This window comes from Schistosoma haematobium, chromosome ZW (assembly GCF_000699445.3).
Source record: "Schistosoma haematobium chromosome ZW, whole genome shotgun sequence".
Taxonomy (NCBI): domain Eukaryota; kingdom Metazoa; phylum Platyhelminthes; class Trematoda; order Strigeidida; family Schistosomatidae; genus Schistosoma; species Schistosoma haematobium.
In genome coordinates, this window is record NC_067195.1 from 33,438,049 (window position 1) to 33,458,084 (window position 20,036).

Sequence of the window (20,036 nt, forward strand, 5' to 3'; positions counted from 1 at the left end):
CATGGTTATTGATTTGATTGTAATAAAATATCACTCAATTAAGGCATATATTCATATTATACCAATAGACTCAACTGTGGTGATAAAAATACTGACATGCATTTTGTTGATGTGTTTTATGTATCACAAAAATCAGGCGTAAAATTCAATCTTCCTGGTTGGTTGATATAGATACAAGGCCAAATATTTAAACTTTTATTGCATAACACAACAATTACTTATCTGTTGAGCTTGATCATGAATAGATAAGAAATTTTGATGCTACTTACTAAAATATTATTCAATACATACCAACTAGAAGTCCCTTGATCAAGTGATGTGTATTTATGGAAATGGGTAACTGTATTCCATCTGGTATCGATCTGAACGACATGGTTCACGCACCCCAATCGGATAAACTAAGAGATAGTTCTGGAATTTTGCAATGCAACACATGTGAGACAATGGATTATGGAAGTAGTCCAAATGATTTCGGTCTAAACGAAATGGATTCTGATATAAAACTTCCCCTACTCACACGAATATTCTCACGCCAGACACACCACAATAACTCAAGTAATGGTGATTTTCACCCTGATTCACTTGGAAGTAACGGGCTATTTTCACAAAACACTGGTAAAATAAACGTATCTTCAGTTTTAGTTAAACAGGACATGAAGTGGAATTCGCAGCTTGCGCGACCAGTGTTGGAACTATTTACGACTCCATCCATGAGCAGAGAACTAGATACCCCAAGCGAAACTCAAAAACTATTACCTTATACTGCCGAAAATATTACAAATGTGGAAGTAAAACGAAATTCTGATAAAACAAGAGGTATTACAAACGAGGACAGTGGGATGGAAAGCTGTTCAATAGACAGTCATTTAAAAAGTTTATACCTATATTGTGACGTCAAAAAGAACGACTCAAAAAAATCATCACCTGGATTGGAATTAAAAAGTATAACCAGTGAAAACGTTTATGGAAAGACAATCCCACTAATAAACTTGGTTTATCCAAGAAAAGAGAAAATTACTGAAAGTGCACAAATTACTGAAATAAATTCTAGCCCTTCCATTATGTCTAAATGTTCTCTGAACAAAAATCAAGTGGAACCTGTACTACCCTTTTATGAAGAATGGTTATACGACAAAAATAAACAGAACTTGAGCGGCGATTCAACATATAGCATTTCAAATTATCGAAAGCTTTCGGGCGAACAAAGGCGAGTCCAACCACTTGTAGCCGTAGCCAAAATGACTTACTCTCAAAAATACCCTCATGAATTAAATGTTTCAGAAGGAGAAAGGTTACTGATACTTAATCGCGTGTCGGCTCCACGTAATATAATTGAAGGTAGATCAAGCTCATTAACAAAGGATGAAGATTTCTGGCTAGTTGAAAGAATTGAGCTAAAGCATATGTCTAACCACTGTTCACGGAAAGGATTGGTGCCAGGAGAATATTTGCAAATTATTGGTGATTCTTTAACCACCCACATTTCCTGGTTTGATATTGACAGAAATGAAGCAGAAAGATTACTGCTTCTAATGGGTAACCCGTCGGGAACATATATTATACGTCCATCTTCAGGTAATTAATTTTTATTGAGTCGGCAACGCAAATATTCTTTCAGTTTTCATAATTAATTAACGTCGATAAATATTTATGATTTTCAAATACATATCAATCTAAGTAAATGTAGCATAACTACCTGACGATATACGTATATTATAGGTAACAGATTATTTATATACCAAAGTATCAGCTAAGCCATCTGTTCATGATGACGACCTTGAAGATTGAAGACTTCAAGACGATTTTCATCAAATCAGGGCATTAGGACAACTGATCTGTTACTCAGCCATCTTGATGTATATTTTAGGGGTGAAGACGTAAAATCCAGTTGGGGGCATTAGCTGAAATGCTTTTAGCAGCATGTAATTAAGATGATTGCGAAAAGTAATTATATGTAACAGCGAATCGTATGTACCGTTCCCCAGAGCTATTCATTTAGGTTCACTAATTGTACACTTAATCATTCGGTACTCTAGAATGTAACATGGGCATTTAATTTTATTTATGATAGCAAGTGTAAACACGTTTCCTTAACTGCATTTGTCGTTATAATTAAAACGGATTTATTTGTTAGTATCTTATATTTTATTAATTAAAGTCTTGGAAATAATGGTAAGTCCTGGTTTCTGATTTAAAGTTGTACAGACAAACCACCACAATTTTTATAACAATTAAATACAGTTAACTGGAAAAACTAGTATTGAAATAATTAGCATCTCTGTAGCAAACACAGTTAATTAGTTCACTTACACATAATACACTGCATGCTGCTTTGCATAATCCTATTATTAATTTAGATAATTCTGTACTAGTAGTATTTCAACAGATTGTAAAAGGGGTTATTTTCTCCACTTGCTTATGTATATATTAGTTCTTACAATATTAAGTAACGTGTAAAGGATCTTAGTTTTTCTGATACAACCTTAAACCACGTAAATGCTAGTTCAGACGAAATATCGAACATACGAAATATCGAATGTACTTTATTCTATTTAAATAGAAATACAAACAGAAGAGTTTCATGAATCTGCATCTTGTTAGTTCCAAAGTTAAATTTAACTAATATTTGTCACGACTTGAATTGGAAAGATAAAATAAATCAAAAACTGGAAATTTTTCCAACAATAACTGACTAGATATCGATAACTGATACTTCCCACTGGTAAACGTTGTTTTACTTTCGATGTTATAGTTAGTACGTTTATGAATGACTCCAAACTGGCATCTGCAGTTAAACCAAATGAAATTTATTGGCGTTTTCTATATGACTTTTAGATTCAGATGAGACATTCGCTCTATCAGTACGGTATTTGGACCAATCGACACTGATTTGGTCAGTGAAGCATTACCGAATAAGATTTAGATTGAAAGAAGAAAAATATCATATATTCCGCCGCATTTCATTTCCGACTATTGATCAACTGGTGGCACACTATACAGGTAAATCACGGACAATTATGTTCCTATTCACAAAACATCGGAAATAAAGTAGTCATAGTTAATTATGTAACAATCGGAAATAAAGGTTAGACAATTAAATTTTCTAATAAAGTTCATTAACATTGTTATAAGAACCCAAATAAAATGAAAACTTTAAGTTGCTTCTTTTGCTACATTTGCACTCCATCAGCTACTTAGATGAACTTCAGGTTCAGGAAATATTTTTTTATGAAAGTGAGGTGTAAATAAAACAATTTGTTCAATAAAATATCAACTTTCAAATAGATAGCATCAAGCTTTTAGGTGAATAAAGGGGTTCTAGAATACAGCCGTGTCAGTATGCTACAAATTTCCAGAAACGACGATCGAAAACATAATCTATGTCGAATTTCTCCAATGACATAAACAGCTATAATCCATCGAAGTCTATTTCAACTGAAAATATCTTTAGGATTAACAAAATGTGGTTCACAACCCATGTAAATTCATGTTCAATAATTCATAATATTTTGCTTATCATCAAATAACGTTTTCACTATACTTAACGAAAACTGCTAGTTTTTTGTTTTAAAAAAATATGGAATTCCTTCTGTGATAGTAAAATCGCTTTTGTGAATTAATTCCAGTTCGCTATCAAATTCCAGTCATGCATTTCATAGTGTTTATTGTTTGTTATTGTGCCTTGAAAAATGAGCAAACCTACACGATATTATTCTCTGTTTTTAAATATACACATCCGAAAAAAGGATCTACTGTTATTAACTATTAGCAAATCACTATGTTTAATCAATGTATTCAGATCACTTCATATATATCTTAATGAAATTACGGTCGTTGGTCTCAAAATACAGAAGTAACGATAAAACGCATTATAAAATATCGTCTGATTCGGTTCGTTAAGAAAAAGGAAATGGGGATGATGTTCAACTTGTTACATCCCATCCACTCTTTCTTGTCAACTGTAACCTCTATTAGAAATAATGTTTTGTTTGTAGACCGCTATGTAAATAGTTTCCAATTTATCGGTTTAGTTTGTTCAAATGTAATAACTTATAAATATAATGGATTCTACTCCAAGTTCTATAGAAAATGTAGAATTATTCACATTTATTATTCATCATGGAAAATTGTTGAAGTTATCGTGTGTTTAACGTAAGTAAATTTTTTGTTTCTACTCGTCACAATTATATATCAGCTATCCTAATTACTTCTTGGCTGTAATAACCAACGTTTTGTCTTATAAAGTAAATGCCGATGGAATCGCCTGCTGCTTAACTACACCATATCCGAAAAATTACGAGCCACCAACAAAATTATCTTTGCTAGAAGTAAATCGAAATAACTTTGGATTCATTAAAAAACTTGGACAAGGAAGCTTTGGTGAAGTATGGTATGGAACGTGGAATAATCAAATGCCCGTAGCGATAAAAAAATTACTTGGGAATGGTAACATGAATCATGCAAGATTTCTGAATGAAGCTGAACTTATGCACCGATTGAATCATCCGAATGTAGTCAGAATTTTGGCTGTATGCACACTTCCTACTAATGAACCAACTTACATTATAAGTGAACTAATGGAAAATGGATCTTTGAAACAGTATATGCAGAAGCTTAATCCTGTAGAAATCAGAATGAAGAATCTACTTGAAATGATGAAAGATGTGAGTTTTCTAAGTGGAATAAATGTTCAGTCTCAATTCTTTTCACCAGCAAAAAACACTCTACTAGGCAATATATCATACAATCTCTTAAAGACGCTCCGTAGAGTAATATGTGAAGTTACTTCTATTCCAAAATAATCAGTTGAAGTTAATGATCCAAGAATAAAAATTATGAGAGCGAATTCAATTTAAAATTAGCAAAATTTTTATGTAGTGAATGTTTCGCTAGCCATGTTTCTGTTTCTTTAACCTTTTAGTCACCTTAAATCACTATAATACTGTTGGTTGATATAGATATTATCTGAAATAGCTCAGCCACAAACTGAATGAAAATCTACTCTTATGAACAAAGATTTATAAAATGGAGGTATCGAAATCTAAACAAAGATAAGTAATAATTTATCAGTTAATGTTCTATACATTTCTTATTATATGCATATGTAATATTCATGAACGACTAACGCTGCCCATCTCTGAAGTGTGGTACTGATATTTCAAATAATCCCGTTGACTTCCGTTTCACCATTTTACAATCATATTTCTATGAAAACAAATTACGTCTAAAACTGACAACGTCATGTTCACGACATAGATTTACGTCTGAAAGTTTGGTTTGAGTAAAACCACAAGACACTTAGAAATGCTGCCAAGCTGTTTATACTAAAATGCCAAAAAATTGTTAACTAGTAGGTATGATTTGTTTCATGTAACGTGAACTGGCAAACTGGCATTATCTTCAAAGATTTTATTGAAATAAAAGTTAATTTAGGTCTACAGAGATTTTTGTGAACGCTTATCTTATTTGCAAGTGACTATCTTTGCTAATACATTTAAATTACCATAATTAGGTTTAGTATCACGGACTTATTTTAGTCAGACAACCAATGAGAACCAAGAGGCACTGAACAGCTATGATGTAAACCTACCGATTCAACATTCTCTATAGTCTCATATACAAAGTACAATAAGTAGGTTTTGAACACCTCTGTTTTTTTAATACAAGGTTGTCGGAGGAATGGCGCATTTGGAGGAACAGCATTATGTTCATCGGGATCTAAGAGCCAGTAACATTTTAGTTGACAGTAAAAATAGACTTAAGGTGGCAGATTTCGGTTTGGCTCATTTGCTTGGTGATTCAGACGAATACATTGGAACGCTGGGTAAGTTAGACTATAACACCTGATTTCACTTAATTGTTTATATGTGATAGTATTTTGAACGCAGTCTATATTCCAAATAAGTGTTTTAAAAATTGTGTTTGATCATGCGTATCACATGATACCTTTGATGTTAAAACTATGACCCTCATGTCAATACTTGTGTTAATTCAAACTAAACAACTAAACGAAGTTTAAATAAATTAATCAAATATAATGTCATGAATATCAGTTATGGTAAGCATTAGTGATTCCGATCTTATCAAGAAAAAGCTCAAACATATATGGTATTTTTTTCAGTGATAGAGTAATAAATTACTAAACTGCAGATCAAACGTGTGTTTTTACTGCTTATGAATAATCATTCTAAAATGATTTAGAATACACAGTTTTAACAGTATTCCTGAGTGATACCATGTATATTCATCCATAAACTAATAGACTTCGACCACCTTACTCTAACAATTTATTACTTGAAATAAAATTTTGCCACCAGACTAGTACAATAGATTCTTTCCCAAAAAAGCCATCAGAAGGCAATATTTAAATTCGACTTGGCACTTGTCCAGTTTGTTATCATATCAAAGGAAGAAAGATAGCTTTTTTGTTTTAATGTGTGTATCTCCTCCCAGTCATAAATTTTTTCGAGATGAGACATGAAACTAAGTTCTATTGCTTATTTTATCATGTGCAGCTCTTAGATAGATTTTTCTATCACTTTTCAAATGCTCTCACTTAAGTAGTTTAAAACTTTCTTGATATATTTGTCATTGAACGATTCTCTCCTAAAATATGACTGAAGATCATCTGGTAGGGAAGCATTACAAAAACTAAAATCTACCCGTTTTTGACTTTCCGCCCTTAAATCTTATTTAAAAACCTTTAAAATCAAAACTCCTCTCGAAAGGTATATATGGGTGATTACACCAGCAGTCTGAACAGCTGGAAAAATAATCCACTAGAATCACCAATCATTAAGCTTGCTTGAGCTTCAGACTATAACATACTTAGAAAAAAAGCATGAATACGTACGTCTGACAGAAATTGATCCATATTAAAACCATTATTTTAGTAGACTACAACAAAGTATTTTTTTTCAGACTGGCTGATGTTTTGATTCTTTGTTTACTTGAAACAACATTAGTTTTTCGAACTTCTTTATTGACTTTTAGCATTGCAACTGATCAGTCTCATCCGCGATATGTGCATCCTGTACCTATTGCCTTAATCTTGGTATTAAGCCACAAGAATTATAAACAGAGATGGTGGCTAGCAGTCGAATCCAACTCTGGAATACAGGTACATCCAGTTGAAAAATCCCGAAAAAAATGAAACTCAAGTCTTGGATTCCACTGCTAGCTGACACCTATCTCTGCTTCCAATATTAATGTTGTTAAGTAATTACTTTGTAATTCAACCATTAAGTTTTTTTCAGTAACTATTGTTTTAATAATGAAATGACTTTCTATTTGTCTGTCATCCTTACCGAAATGCACAACAAAAATCACAAACCATAAGAAACCAAATATCCCGTACGATGGACGGCCCCAGAAGGGATTTTAAAGCAAGCTTATTCAACAAAATCAGATGTGTGGTCATTTGGGATACTGGTTCATGAAATATTAACCTTCTGTGAATTACCCTACAAAGGTCGGTTAGCGTTTATTAGCTTTCTTACTCTTATGTAACCTAAAACAAAAGTCCTTTGTATTTCTAACAATAATATGGCGTAAACTATATTCACACTCAAAATACTAGCTTTGCCACTCTGCACAGAATTTGATTAGTTATAATAATATATGAAACGGTTTATGTGTAAATGGGATCCTTAAGATTGCGTAAAAACCCAAACTACAGAAGTTTCGAACACAATATTGAATGCCATCTCTGAATTCCCAAGTTAACTAGGAAATTGGGCGATAAAGGAAACACATTAGACTGCGAAGGGTTAAGTTAATAAATTAGGCCATATACAACCAAAATTTCCAACTCATTAGTTTCATGGGATTCAGTGATCGATTTCGATACAGTAATCCCAAATTCAACACATTATATGTACAATCTGGCAAACCTGACAATGTTTACTGCAATTTACGTCAAAGTAAGACAAACAATTTAAGTGTGATGACATACTTGGTATTTAGACGAGTTTTCAGTCAAATGAGACTCACCATTCATCTTCATTATATCATCATTCAATAAACTATACACTGCTAAAAATCTTTGATAGTAATAACACTAATCGGCTTATTAAATATTATATTCAAAAAACATATCTGCTATTTTTTTTCTTAATCAGTTGTGTTCGTGGTGAACATCTACATTCGGTGTATTGTAGGTAAATCCTACTTTACAATATGACAATCATAAGCAGATGCTCAGTTTATCCAGGACGTTTGCTTTAGGAATGGTAAAGATTTATTCGCTTTAGAACCTTAAGTAAAGGTAATAAGATGTACATTGCATGTGGTACATCATTTTGTTGTATATTAACCAAATGACACTAAACCTTTTCTTAAACAAATGAAAACTTAAAGTACCTATATAGCTTTCTCGGTAACATTCAATGACGGAGGTTATTCATAAGTGGTTATCAAGATAACAAGTAATTTTAGTTAATATTTCATATAGAAAAATTTACAATATATTTAGTTCAATTATTAAAAAATAAACCATAAGAACTTGTTAATTACTTTGGCAGAAATAAATCGTATTTTTGTTTGAAATAAACAATGGATCAGTTGAATATATCTTAGCTGAATAAATAATCTGAACAGTAGTATGATGCACTAATCTTTTATTGTCCAGGTTTGTAAACAGGTGTTAAGATTCTAGAGTACAAACTAAGATATAACGTCTATTTTTAAACCTCAGTATTCCGACTTTCTGTAAATCTTAATAGTGTTAAGAGTTATGGTTGAAATGATACTAGAAGTAGCATAGTTATAATGTTCACTCATATATCACATGTGGAATTCAAGTGCCGCTAAATACTATCTTCTATCTATCTTACACCTGTTACTCCTCGTGAAGGAGCATAGGTCGCTCACCAGCATTCTCCATCCAACCCTGTCCTGGGCAATCCTTTCCAGCTCCTTCCAGTTGTAATTCATCCTTTTCATATCTGCTTCTATTGTCCGACGTAATGTGTTCTTTGGCCTTCCTCTTTTCCGCTTCCCTTCAGGATTCCAAGTTAGAGCTTGCCTCGTGATGCAGTTTGACGATTTGCGTAATGTATGTCCTATCCATTTCCATCGTCTTTTCCTAATTTCCTCTTCAGCTGGAAGTTGGTTTGTTCTCTCCCACAGAAGGCTATTGCTGATGGTATCCGGCCAATGGATGTTGAGTATCTTGCGTAGACAGCTATTTATAAATACTTGTACTTTCTTGATTGTGGTTGTTGTAGTTCTCCAAGTTTCAGCTCCATACAGTAGAATTGCCTTGACGTTCGTATTGAAGATTCTCACTTTGATATTGGTTGAAAGTTGTTTTGAGTTCCATATGTTCTTCAATTGTAGGAATGCGATCCTTGCTTTGCCAATCCTCGCCTTTACGTCTGCATCTGAGCCTTTTTGTTCATCGATGATGCTTCCCAGATATGTGAAGGATTCTACATCTTCCAGAGTTTCGCCATCAAGGGTGATTGGATTGCTGTTCTCCGCTTTGAATTTGAGGACCTTAGTTTTCCCTTTGTGTATGCTGAGGCCTACTGATGCAGAGACTCCTGCTACATTGGCTGTCTTTATCTGAATCTGTTCACGTGTACGTGATAGGAGGGCTAGGTCATCTGCGAAGTCCAGATCGTCTAATTGGTTCTGAGCTGTCCATTGTATTCCGTGTTTTCCTTCAGATGTCGAGGTCTTCATAATCCAGTCGACCACCAGAAGAAAGAGGAATGGAGAGAGTAAACAGCCTTGTCTGATTCCGGTCCTTACTTGGAATGCATCTGTCAGCTGTCCTCCATGCACTACTTTGCACTGTAGTCCGTCGTATGAGTTCCGGATAATATTGACAATCTTCTCAGGAACTCCGTAGTGTCGAAGAAGTTTCCATAATGTCCTCCTATCTACACTGTCGAATGCCTTTTCATAATCAATGAAGTTGATGTATAGTGACGAGTTCCACTCAACTGATTGTTCGACGATGATCCGTAGTGTTGCAATTTGGTCTGTGCACGACCGATCCTTTCGGAATCCAGCTTGTTGATCTCGAAGTTGGGCATCTACTGCATCCTTCATCCGGTTCAGCAACACTCTGTTGAAGACTTTCCCTGGTATTGACAGTAGTGTAATGCCTCTGTAGTTTTCACATTTGCTCAGATCTCCTTTCTTTGGAATCTTGATGAGGTGTCCTTCTTTCCAGTCCATTGGCACTTGTTCCTCCTCCCAAATCTTTTTGAATAGAGGGTAAAGCATGCTTGTGGTTACTTCGACGTCTGATTTCAGTGCTTCAGCTGGTATGTTGTCGGGTCCTGCTGCTTTCCCGTTCTTGATTTGTCTGACGGCCATTCTAATTTCTTCCTTCGTTGGTGGGTTGACATCTATAGGAAGATCTGTGTGTGCTGCTTCGATGTTCGGTGGATTCATTGGAGCCGGCCTATTCAGGAGTTCCTCGAAGTATTCTACCCATCTGTTTCGCTGTTGTTGAATTTCAGCGATTGGCTTGCCTTCTTTGTCTTTGACCGGCCTCTCTGGTTTACTGTATTTCCCTGATAGTTTCTTCGTTGTATCGTAGAGCTGTTTCATATTTCCTTCTCTAGCAGCTTTTTCTGCCGTCGTTGCTAATTCTTCCACGTATTTCTTCCTGTCGGCTCTAATGCTCCTCTTCACTTGCTTGTTTGCTTCTATGTATTCAACTTGTGCTTGGACTTTCTCTGCTCGTGTTCGGCTGTTGTTAATTGCTGTCTTCTTGTTCTTCCTTTCTTTGATCTTGTCCAGTGTTTCTATAGAGATCCATTCCTTATGATGGTGTTTCTTTAGGCCCAGAACCTCTTGACACGTTGAAGTCAATGTTTCTTTGATGCCTTTCCAGTTGTCCTCCATGGTAGTTTCTTCTTCCTTCAGTAGATCTTGAAAGGCTTGGAATCTGTTGTTGAGAGCTATCTTGAATTCATTGAGTTTGTCAGTATCTCGAAGGAAGGCTGTATTGAACCTTTGTATTGCTGTTTGTCCACTTGTCCAGTTCTTTTTTAGCTTCAGTTTTAAATTGGCTACAACTAGGTGGTGATCTGAAGCTACGTCAGCTCCTCTCCTGGTTCTCACATCTTCCATTGTCCTTCGGAATTTTTTTTTATGCAAATATGGTCTATCTGGTTCTCTGTAGTGTGGTCCGGTGAGATCCATGTAGCCTTGTGTATACGTTTGTGTGGAAATATTGTGCCTCCTATGACTAATTTGTTGAATGCACACAAATTTGCAAATCTTTCTCCATTTTCGTTCCTCTCTCCCAGTCCATGTCGTCCCATAATATCTTCATATCCAGTGTTGTCTATTCCGACCTTGGCATTTAGATCTCCCATCAGAATGGTGAGGTCCTTTCTTGAGCATTTCTCTATGATTGACTGCAGCCGCTCGTAGAATTGATCTTTAATGTCGTCGTTGCTATCATTGGTGGGTGCATAACATTGGATAATATTCATTAAGATCCCCTCCTTCTTTGTTTTGAATGATGCTTTGATGATTCTGGATCCGTGGGATTCCCATCCTACAAGTGCATTTCGTGCTACTTTGGACAGCATAAGAGCAACTCCCTGTGTGTGTGGAGCATTTTCCTCTTCGTGACAGGAGTATAGCAGCATCTCTCCCGTAGCTAGCCTTTTCTGTCCAGCTTGGGTCCAGTGGGTTTCGCTGATTCCCAGTACTGCCAAGTTGTATCTCCTCATTTCCGTTGCTATTTGGCTGGTCTTCCCGGTTTCCCACATTGTTCTAACGTTCCATGTACCTATAAAAATTTTTGCTCTGGTTGTTAGAAGGGGCATCGGCCTCGTGGCTTCCGAAGGAATTCGGCTTTCACCATGAAGCGTCATAATTCTTCTAAATGAAGACCTTCTAACTCTCAGGGCAGAGTTAAAATGGTTTGAATTATTTTTTCTGGTAAGCGTTTTTTTAGCGAGTTAGTTTTCTACGGGATGGGGACGCTAACCCCATGCCCAACCCTCCTCCTTTACCCGGGCTTGGGACCGGCAGTAACTCTAGAAGAGCTACAGGCGGAGTTCCGCTAAATACTAGCAACAAGATATGAACAGTGATTTTAACTAAATGAGTGAAACAGTCAATATACTTCTTTAGACTAATCAAAATTACTTGATTTATCCACTGACGAACATCGTCTCCAAGCTTGTATTGAAAGTAATTTTACTACTGATCGCTGAGTATCCTTATGATAAATTACTTACCTTCATTTAAATATTTCATTACTGAAATTTCTATCCAATATCCACCATAAACACTGGGGTAATTTTACAAAATAATTATGATTTTTTCCTCCTAGTCCCGGAATATTTGATGAATCCCTATAGCCTATTAAGCATAAACCGGCCCAATATAATTGGAGAGCTACTGCTTACTTACCTAATTACGCCTGTTACCCCTCGTGGAGAGGGATAGATTTCTCATCAGCATTCTACATACAACTCTGTACTCGACAATCCTTTTCAGTTCTTTCCAGTTTCTATTCATACTTTTCATGTGTCCTCCCGATTCCAGACGCAGAGTTTTCTTCAGCCTTCCACTTTTCAGTTTCCCTTCACGGTCTCAAGTTAGTACTTGCCTTGTGATGCAGTTCGGTGATTTCCGTAATACATATCCTATCCACGTCAAACGTCTTTTCTTGATTTCTTCTCTCTCACAGTAGAATGTTGCTGATGGGATCCAATCAACAAATATTCAGTGTCTTGAGTAGATAATTGTTTACAAGTACATGTGCGTTTCTGATGATGGTTGTGGTAGTTCTCGAAGTTTCAGTTCCGTACAGTGGAACCGTCTTGACGTTCGTATTGAAGATTCTGACTTTGATATTGGATGACAGACAGTTGTTCTGAGTTCCATATATTCCTTAACTGTAGAAGAATAGATGTGACTCTTGATTTGCCAATCCTCACCTTCACATCTACATCGAATCACGCTTGTTCATCGATGATGCTGTCCAGGTACTTTATGTGAAAATTTCTACCTCTTCCAGACTTTCTTCCTGAGGTGTGATTGGATTGGTGTTCTCCGTGTTGTATTTGAGGATCTTTCTTTTTCCCTTGTGTATGTTGAAACCTACTGATGAAGAGGCTTCTGCTACACTGGTTGTCTTTAGCTGCATTTGTTGGTGTGTGAGTGTGTGTGTGCATGGGATAGAAAGGTTAGGTCATCTGCGAAGTCAAAATCGTCTAGTTGCATCCAAGTAGTCCATTGTATTCCGTGATTTCCCTCAGATGTCGAGGTTTTCATAATTCTGTCAACCACTAGAAAAAAGAAAAAGGGTGAGAGTGAGCAGCCTTGTCCGACTCCGGGCTACTACTGATAAATTAAACTTACTGATTAAATTGTAACGATTTCTGTAGAATTCACTCATTTCTTAGTATTTACTTTGGTTTTATTTGAACTTTATAAAATCTAAGGAGGAAAACCCACTACTTTCATATGTGTTGCAGCATATTTTCTTTGTGCCAACTACCGCTTTCGTTTGAGTAAGTTGCTGATAATTTGGAATTTACGTCTCCATTAAATGACCTATTGTTGCATAAACCATAAACTAAGGATAAAGCTAACAGAAAAAAATTTCGTATAACCCAGTACACTTTGCTGATCACTTAATTAGACTAACTGTCATGCATATTTATTTCTTAAATGATGTGGTTATTCATTCACTAGGGACAGAGGAAAGCAACTTTACGTGCAAATACGATGAAAATCAATGTGATTTTTGGTATCGTGATGGTTTGTCGTCGTTTTATGTATTAAAAGGTTAACCAAGTTTTGCCGATAACTAATACGAAAACCTTTCTTATCTGATGATTTATACATTTGCACAAATGTAATTCACATTCTAAAATCCTATAACGTTATTAACTAATTTACACAAAGAAAAAGCTAGTAATAAGCAAGTGATTCATTATCATTCTTGCACCTGTTTACATTAGTAATCAAGACCACCGCATAAATAACACAGATTTTATTGGCACACACACACACACTATTCCTAATATCATAGGCACTAGTGTCTTTACAAAATGATTCAATAACTGAAAATTGTCCTCTTTAGAAGGCCTGAATAGAATTATGCGACATGTAATTAGGTGCTGCATATAGTCTGAACTATAAGCTCACTAAATTATAATAGTGCTTATGGTTTAAAAGAGAACCGATTGTCTGAACTTGGTTGGTGAATAAATCTTGTCATGTGGAACTGTTTGAGAAAAGAATTTGGCCATAAATACAGAGGAATTTCGGTAATTATTCTCAAGAAAACTTACCACATTAATGATAAGGATGGTGTGAATCAAAACCTTGGTAACATTGTCTTATAAACTTGGTGAGATGATTTAGCACAAAACCTTACTTAAAAGACTATTAAAATAGAAAGTTTATTGACTCTCAAGAGTGAATAACTGGATAGCAGTATGGCTTTTATATCCCCCTAAAATCTGTAGGCGATCGTTTTTATTTAAACACTAAAATAAAAAGCATCACACAATTGCTAGGATTTACACAAAGAATTTTACTCTTAGCTATTAACAGTTATTTATTTTATTCCTTATTGGTTCATATGGTTATTCAGTATTTCATAGTATTTAATCTTTATTCCATTTTCACCACAATTTCAGAATTCACTGTCAATGAAGTCAAAGTACGCGTGTGTTCAGGTTACAGATTACCTCGTCCCATATTGAAAATATCCTTCACAGAAACTCTTCTACCTGTAGATGATGAGTATGAGGTTCCCAAACGAAAAAGTGTGGAAACTTTTATGTGTCCTATTAATATTTACAACAAATTGCTTGAATGTTGGAATATTTCACCAGATAAAAGGCCATCATTTAATTCACTATATTCTTTTATCGAGGAATTATTAGAGAAAGAAATCAAGAAGGATATCAGTACAAAATAAAAACAGACCGCATTTCAAAACGTCCTGTTTAAATGCTCAAATATATCTTACACATGTTTTGTACTTATTTTATAAGCCTGAAAAGAAACCGAATCACCAATTTTTGTAATTGCTTCATTCCTTTCAATATAAAGGTCTTAAGGCGTCGCTATTTCGTATCATGACCAATACTCTTGGTACTAAACCTTAAGTTTAGTAAATCCTAAATTTTAATCACTATAAAGCACTAACAATGAGTAGATCAGATTCATACTTTAAGTTGTTGGTTTAAAATACAGATATGTCTTAGATATAAATATTTATTTTTGGCTCCGCCACAACACATTAAAATACAAACATAAGAGAAACAAAATAGGATATTCAATGTAGGTGGATGCTAATTTATCAATTTGTGCCTTCAAAAGTTTGGTAATTTATCTAGTAACAGAAAAATAATGAACCAGGGTTTTACTTAATGTCTGTGTGTTTGATTTTAAGATTGTATGATACATTTTGAGTTTAATCGAATGGTCAACAGTAGTATATAATTCTTCACACTGAATAATACCACACCGCTTGGATTAATTTCACTAAATTTGAACTTATGATTGAAATCCGTAATTTACTATATCTTAACGACGATATATACTATCAAGAACTCTGATTTTGGAATAAAACTTTTAGGATAATTAGTGTTTTGTTCCTACTTTCACTAAATGTGTCAAAACTAACATGTCTTTACAGTGTTGGGTAATTAATTTTGCCTTCATCGTAAATTTTGAAATTAAGCAGATATAAGCTGTTTAAGGTATGAAAAATTCGAGGTAAATAGGTTAAAGGACCTTATAATTGCATAGAGAAATGTAAATGTGAACAAGAGAGTATAAGATTGAAAATCTTACTTAGTATTTATAGTCCCTTTACAGTTCAGTTTCTGATATTTATGAGTGACATGGGTAATAAATCATCATGATTGAGTGAGAATTACTATAGCACATTTTCTGGCTCATTTCTTAACAGCAAAAATTAAAACACAAAACCTCTCAGAGTTCAATAATTTACCTGAAAAAATCAAAGCACCGTTGAGAGTCATTACGTATGATTGTGTTGATGATTATAGTTTAATATTTTACCCATCCATCTCTCTGTGATTACCTTTTCTCGCAATCCATCAAGTCTGTATCATACAAACGAACAATATTTCCGATCCTGCTTTTCTTCTCTGATATACGATCTTTAGGTTATTCAAACTGACTGTCGTAACATTGATATCATTATTAGCACAATGATAAAAAGCATATCTGTAATACGTGTCCAAGTTTGTTTAGCGAGGTGAAAAATTTATTTTCCAAGTTATTTCCATTTTAACTTCAGTCTTCGATTTTAGCAAGTCAGTCACCTGAAGATGAAACTAATGTATAACGATTTCAGTAAATTATGAAAAAACTTTATCAGGATCAATTGAGATTTTGGATTAATCTGGTTGTTTCAGTAAACAGTATTTGAGTTCTCTTTAAAGCCAAACAAATCAAGTGTAACACAACGTACTTTATAACATAAAATGAACAGTCTTCTCACATAGTTGAATTCACATGCTTTTTGACAAGTAACATTTATGATGAATAGTAGTATTTAATCTCATTTACTCACTAAAAATTCCTAGATATGTCCAGAACGTAAAAATAAAACGACACTCGATTAAGAAATTAGATTATAAACACACGTGAAGTTATTTTATTGGGATCAAAATAAGGCGAGCATTAGTGTACAAAACAGTTATCACTTAGCAAAACATCACACTTGAACACAAAATTGTCAACCTTTTAAACAAATAACGGCAAGATTTTCACATTTCTAATAATATCTTATATGTCAGCAAACAGTTGTATCTTGTTTGTTTATTGTAAAACTACAAAAAGAAATTATTGCTCCGCTTGTATGGCTATAGGTTTCATATTGTCCACATTGTATTTTAATAACGTTATCAAATGCATTCTATGAGGGACTTTCTGTACATCTAATGGTTGACAGTAGAACATAACAAAAATCCATCAAGTAAAAGTTGTTTGAGATTTTTGGTAAGTTTTTAAGTAGCCAGACTTACATCTTTAAAAAGGCTTGTATGCACCCCACTTAAATCAACATATATCTAAATGAACAAAGTTGCCTGATCATATTTTACTAGTACTGTTTGTAAGGCATCTAACGGAGTTTCTTACAACTACAAGTGACTTCTATGTGGACACTACCAAACGGTTTTAGGAATTCTTTTCTACTAATATTCTGATGGATGATATTGTTTTGTTTAGATGACTATCGTACCTATTTGGCCTTTCAATAATTGCTTTGAAGGGTTCAAATTCTACAAGAAAGGTTGAGTCCAATGTCATTTACTCGATTAATCGACAACAAATGTATGGGGAAACTTTGTACAGAGGATTCTTAATGGATCAGTATCGTAAAACGTTAAGGAGTTCAATCAGAACACTTCTCATAGATCTTTCATCATCTCTTCTTTAGTAAAATACTATTTAACACTGTCTCACATAATTCACATCGAAAGACTATCATCCATTAAATTAAACTAAACAGATGAATTGACATGTGCATATGAAAAGGAATATCCTATGGTTTCCATTAAAATGAATATCCGTTGAACAAAATTCTCAGCTTTAATGTAGAAAATGTTCTGCGAAATGAGTTTAAAATTTCCTTCAATAGAACGTTAGTCTCCAAGTCATCTTTAAATTGTAGGTTCACTTATAGTACTTCAACATGCCCACGATGTTGTTTCTAGGTATTCTAAATTTAAGTTACTACTTTGTATTGCTGTAAGAGCTGGTTTTTGAACGGGTTTTTCAGTTGAGCAGTACTTTATTCTTTTGACATGCCGAAACTGAAAGTATGAATGGAGAAGAATAGCCACATCATGGAGACATTCTATGATCAATTCTTGTTGGTTATCATATCATGAGAGTGTGATGGAATTTCGAGCTTTACTTTAATTGATCACTTGGTAATAATCGTTAACATTTTAATTTCATAATAATCATAAAAGAATTTGGAATATGACCATTAATGTTACCGACCTAACATTATAATGTACTCTTAACTGATATCCACTCGTCGAATTTAATTGCCGGTAATCCCTGGAATTAGGTTACATGCTGTTTGATATTCATTGATTTTTTCCTGAAATTTTGAGGTAACTGGTGATAGCTGTAGTATCGTAATCCAATCAAGGGATTTTGTTGTTTCAGAATTTCTATAAAATCATATAGATCCAAAAATGAAATACTGTCAAGCAAAAACTGTAGCTTATGAAATGTCACTCAAAATGCGATTGAACATTATTTAATTTATATACACACATAGTACATAGGCAAAACAATAAAGTAACCTTACTAAATAAAAACTGTACATTCGATTGGGTAATTAAATGTTTGTAAGATGTTGCGATTATATGCTGTTTACGATTTTGAAAGTATCAAACTTCTCATAGAACATGGTTTTAATTTTTTTATCACCAAAACTGTAGTGAGTTTAATTTGATCCTATTAAGATATCTCGTACTGCTTACACCACTTATCAATTAATATTCACTAAATAATAAATGTGAGTTTCCTTCAAATCCAAGCAAATAAACTCACTAATACATAACATGAAGTAAGTCATATTTTTGAAATAATCAACCCCAGAAAAATCAGGTTATGATACATATTATTTTTTAGTAGCGTGTACTGAAACACTGATCCTTATCTCACTGGTGTACAGGTAAACATCTCGATTTCGACAACCCATACACAGGCTTAGGACTAATGTTTAAACATTTAATTACCGGTAGGGATTAAAACTGACAATTAGTTAACATGATGATATCCCAAAACCTTCATGAATTTGGTGATCGTTAACTTGAATGTTACGTTTTCTAGATACCAATATATTATGTTACTCCAATGTAACCGTTTAAAACTCAGCAGCCCGTAAGAGAAATAATTCCACTTCAAAAAATCACACTGAGTGATTTACAAATTATGAAAGTATAAAATTGAGCAGTGCATAATTATCATGCTGTAAACCCGTTTAAACCAGCTAAATATTTGTGAAAAATGTATGAAAACAGTTTATAATGTTTGAGGTCACATATGGTTTTGATACAAGTAGGCGACTATACACGATAAGGAAGCTAAACATACATCAACCCAATGATTAATATGCTTGTAATAAGCGTGATATATATATATAACATATATTCAACATAATAGCTGGGTTAGGTTTTAGCGTTCAACCGAATTCACATGAAAATGCATTATGAGTAACCTGAATATTTACATTATATTGCTCTGGGAACTCATAAAAGTTAGTAATGTCATCAGTGATTCCAAAGCTGATAATCAATATTAAAACCAGGGATGGGGATTATTCTGTGCAAAGACTGCATTTAATTTTAATTTCTTTAAAAACATTAATCTATAACTTGCTTTAAAAAGGAGATTAAAGAATTTAGGATAAATTTTAAGAAAAAACACTTCAAACTGATTAGCATTATCACAGAATGTGAGAAAATTTTGCGAGATTATTAAGAATGTTAAAATTACAATTCTGAAGACTAATACAACTATCGCTTGATGAATTAGATGAAAATAAATTAGGTGAATTAGACAAATTATAACTGATATTAAAGAAAGCCTGCAGTCATGGATGTTATATCATTACTCAAAACTGATTAAATGAAAATGGATAGTAATCCAATTGTTTAGTCTTTTAAACAGGTGGTCATATTTTAAGACTAGATAAATGAATCTCTATTTTGGGTGACAACATATTTTGTTCATTTGCCAATTCAACAAAAATCGAACCTAATTTAGGTAAACGAACATGTTTAATAATTTTCGAGGTGAAAAGAAGTCCAGTGAATTGTGAATATTTTGTTTATATATTTATAATCATTTATCAGAGCTTAACATAAGATAGTGTACCGTTTTAATGTATAAACAAATTTATTGCTAAAATTTAATCGTTAATCATATTTTATTATCCATGAAGTCATCTTTGAAATATCAGTGAACATTTTATTCAACATTATATCCACGACAAACTTCAATTAGTTGGAGTTGTTCTGGTAATTTTAGTTGTAATT

General features: G+C 33.9%; 1 protein-coding gene across 2 annotated transcripts; it reads left to right on the plus strand.

The window, feature by feature from the left end:
- Positions 1-212: 212 nt before the first annotated feature.
- Positions 213-14,976, plus strand: MS3_00003343 (uncharacterized protein; the record flags this gene model as incomplete). Of its 2 annotated transcripts, XM_051211108.1 has the most annotated exons (6): positions 213-1,575; positions 2,836-3,000; positions 4,246-4,664; positions 5,668-5,824; positions 7,340-7,471; positions 14,634-14,976. In XM_051211108.1, 6 exons carry the CDS (start codon positions 327-329, stop codon positions 14,915-14,917), a joined length of 2,406 nt encoding a protein of 801 aa, XP_051071142.1. The 2 variants fall into 2 exon arrangements, with proteins under 2 accessions (XP_051071142.1, XP_012796782.1); XM_012941328.1 differs by lacking the exons at positions 2,836-3,000; positions 5,668-5,824; positions 7,340-7,471; positions 14,634-14,976 and having other exon boundaries at positions 333-1,575; positions 4,246-4,802.
- Between the last annotated feature and the right edge of the window lie 5,060 nt (positions 14,977-20,036).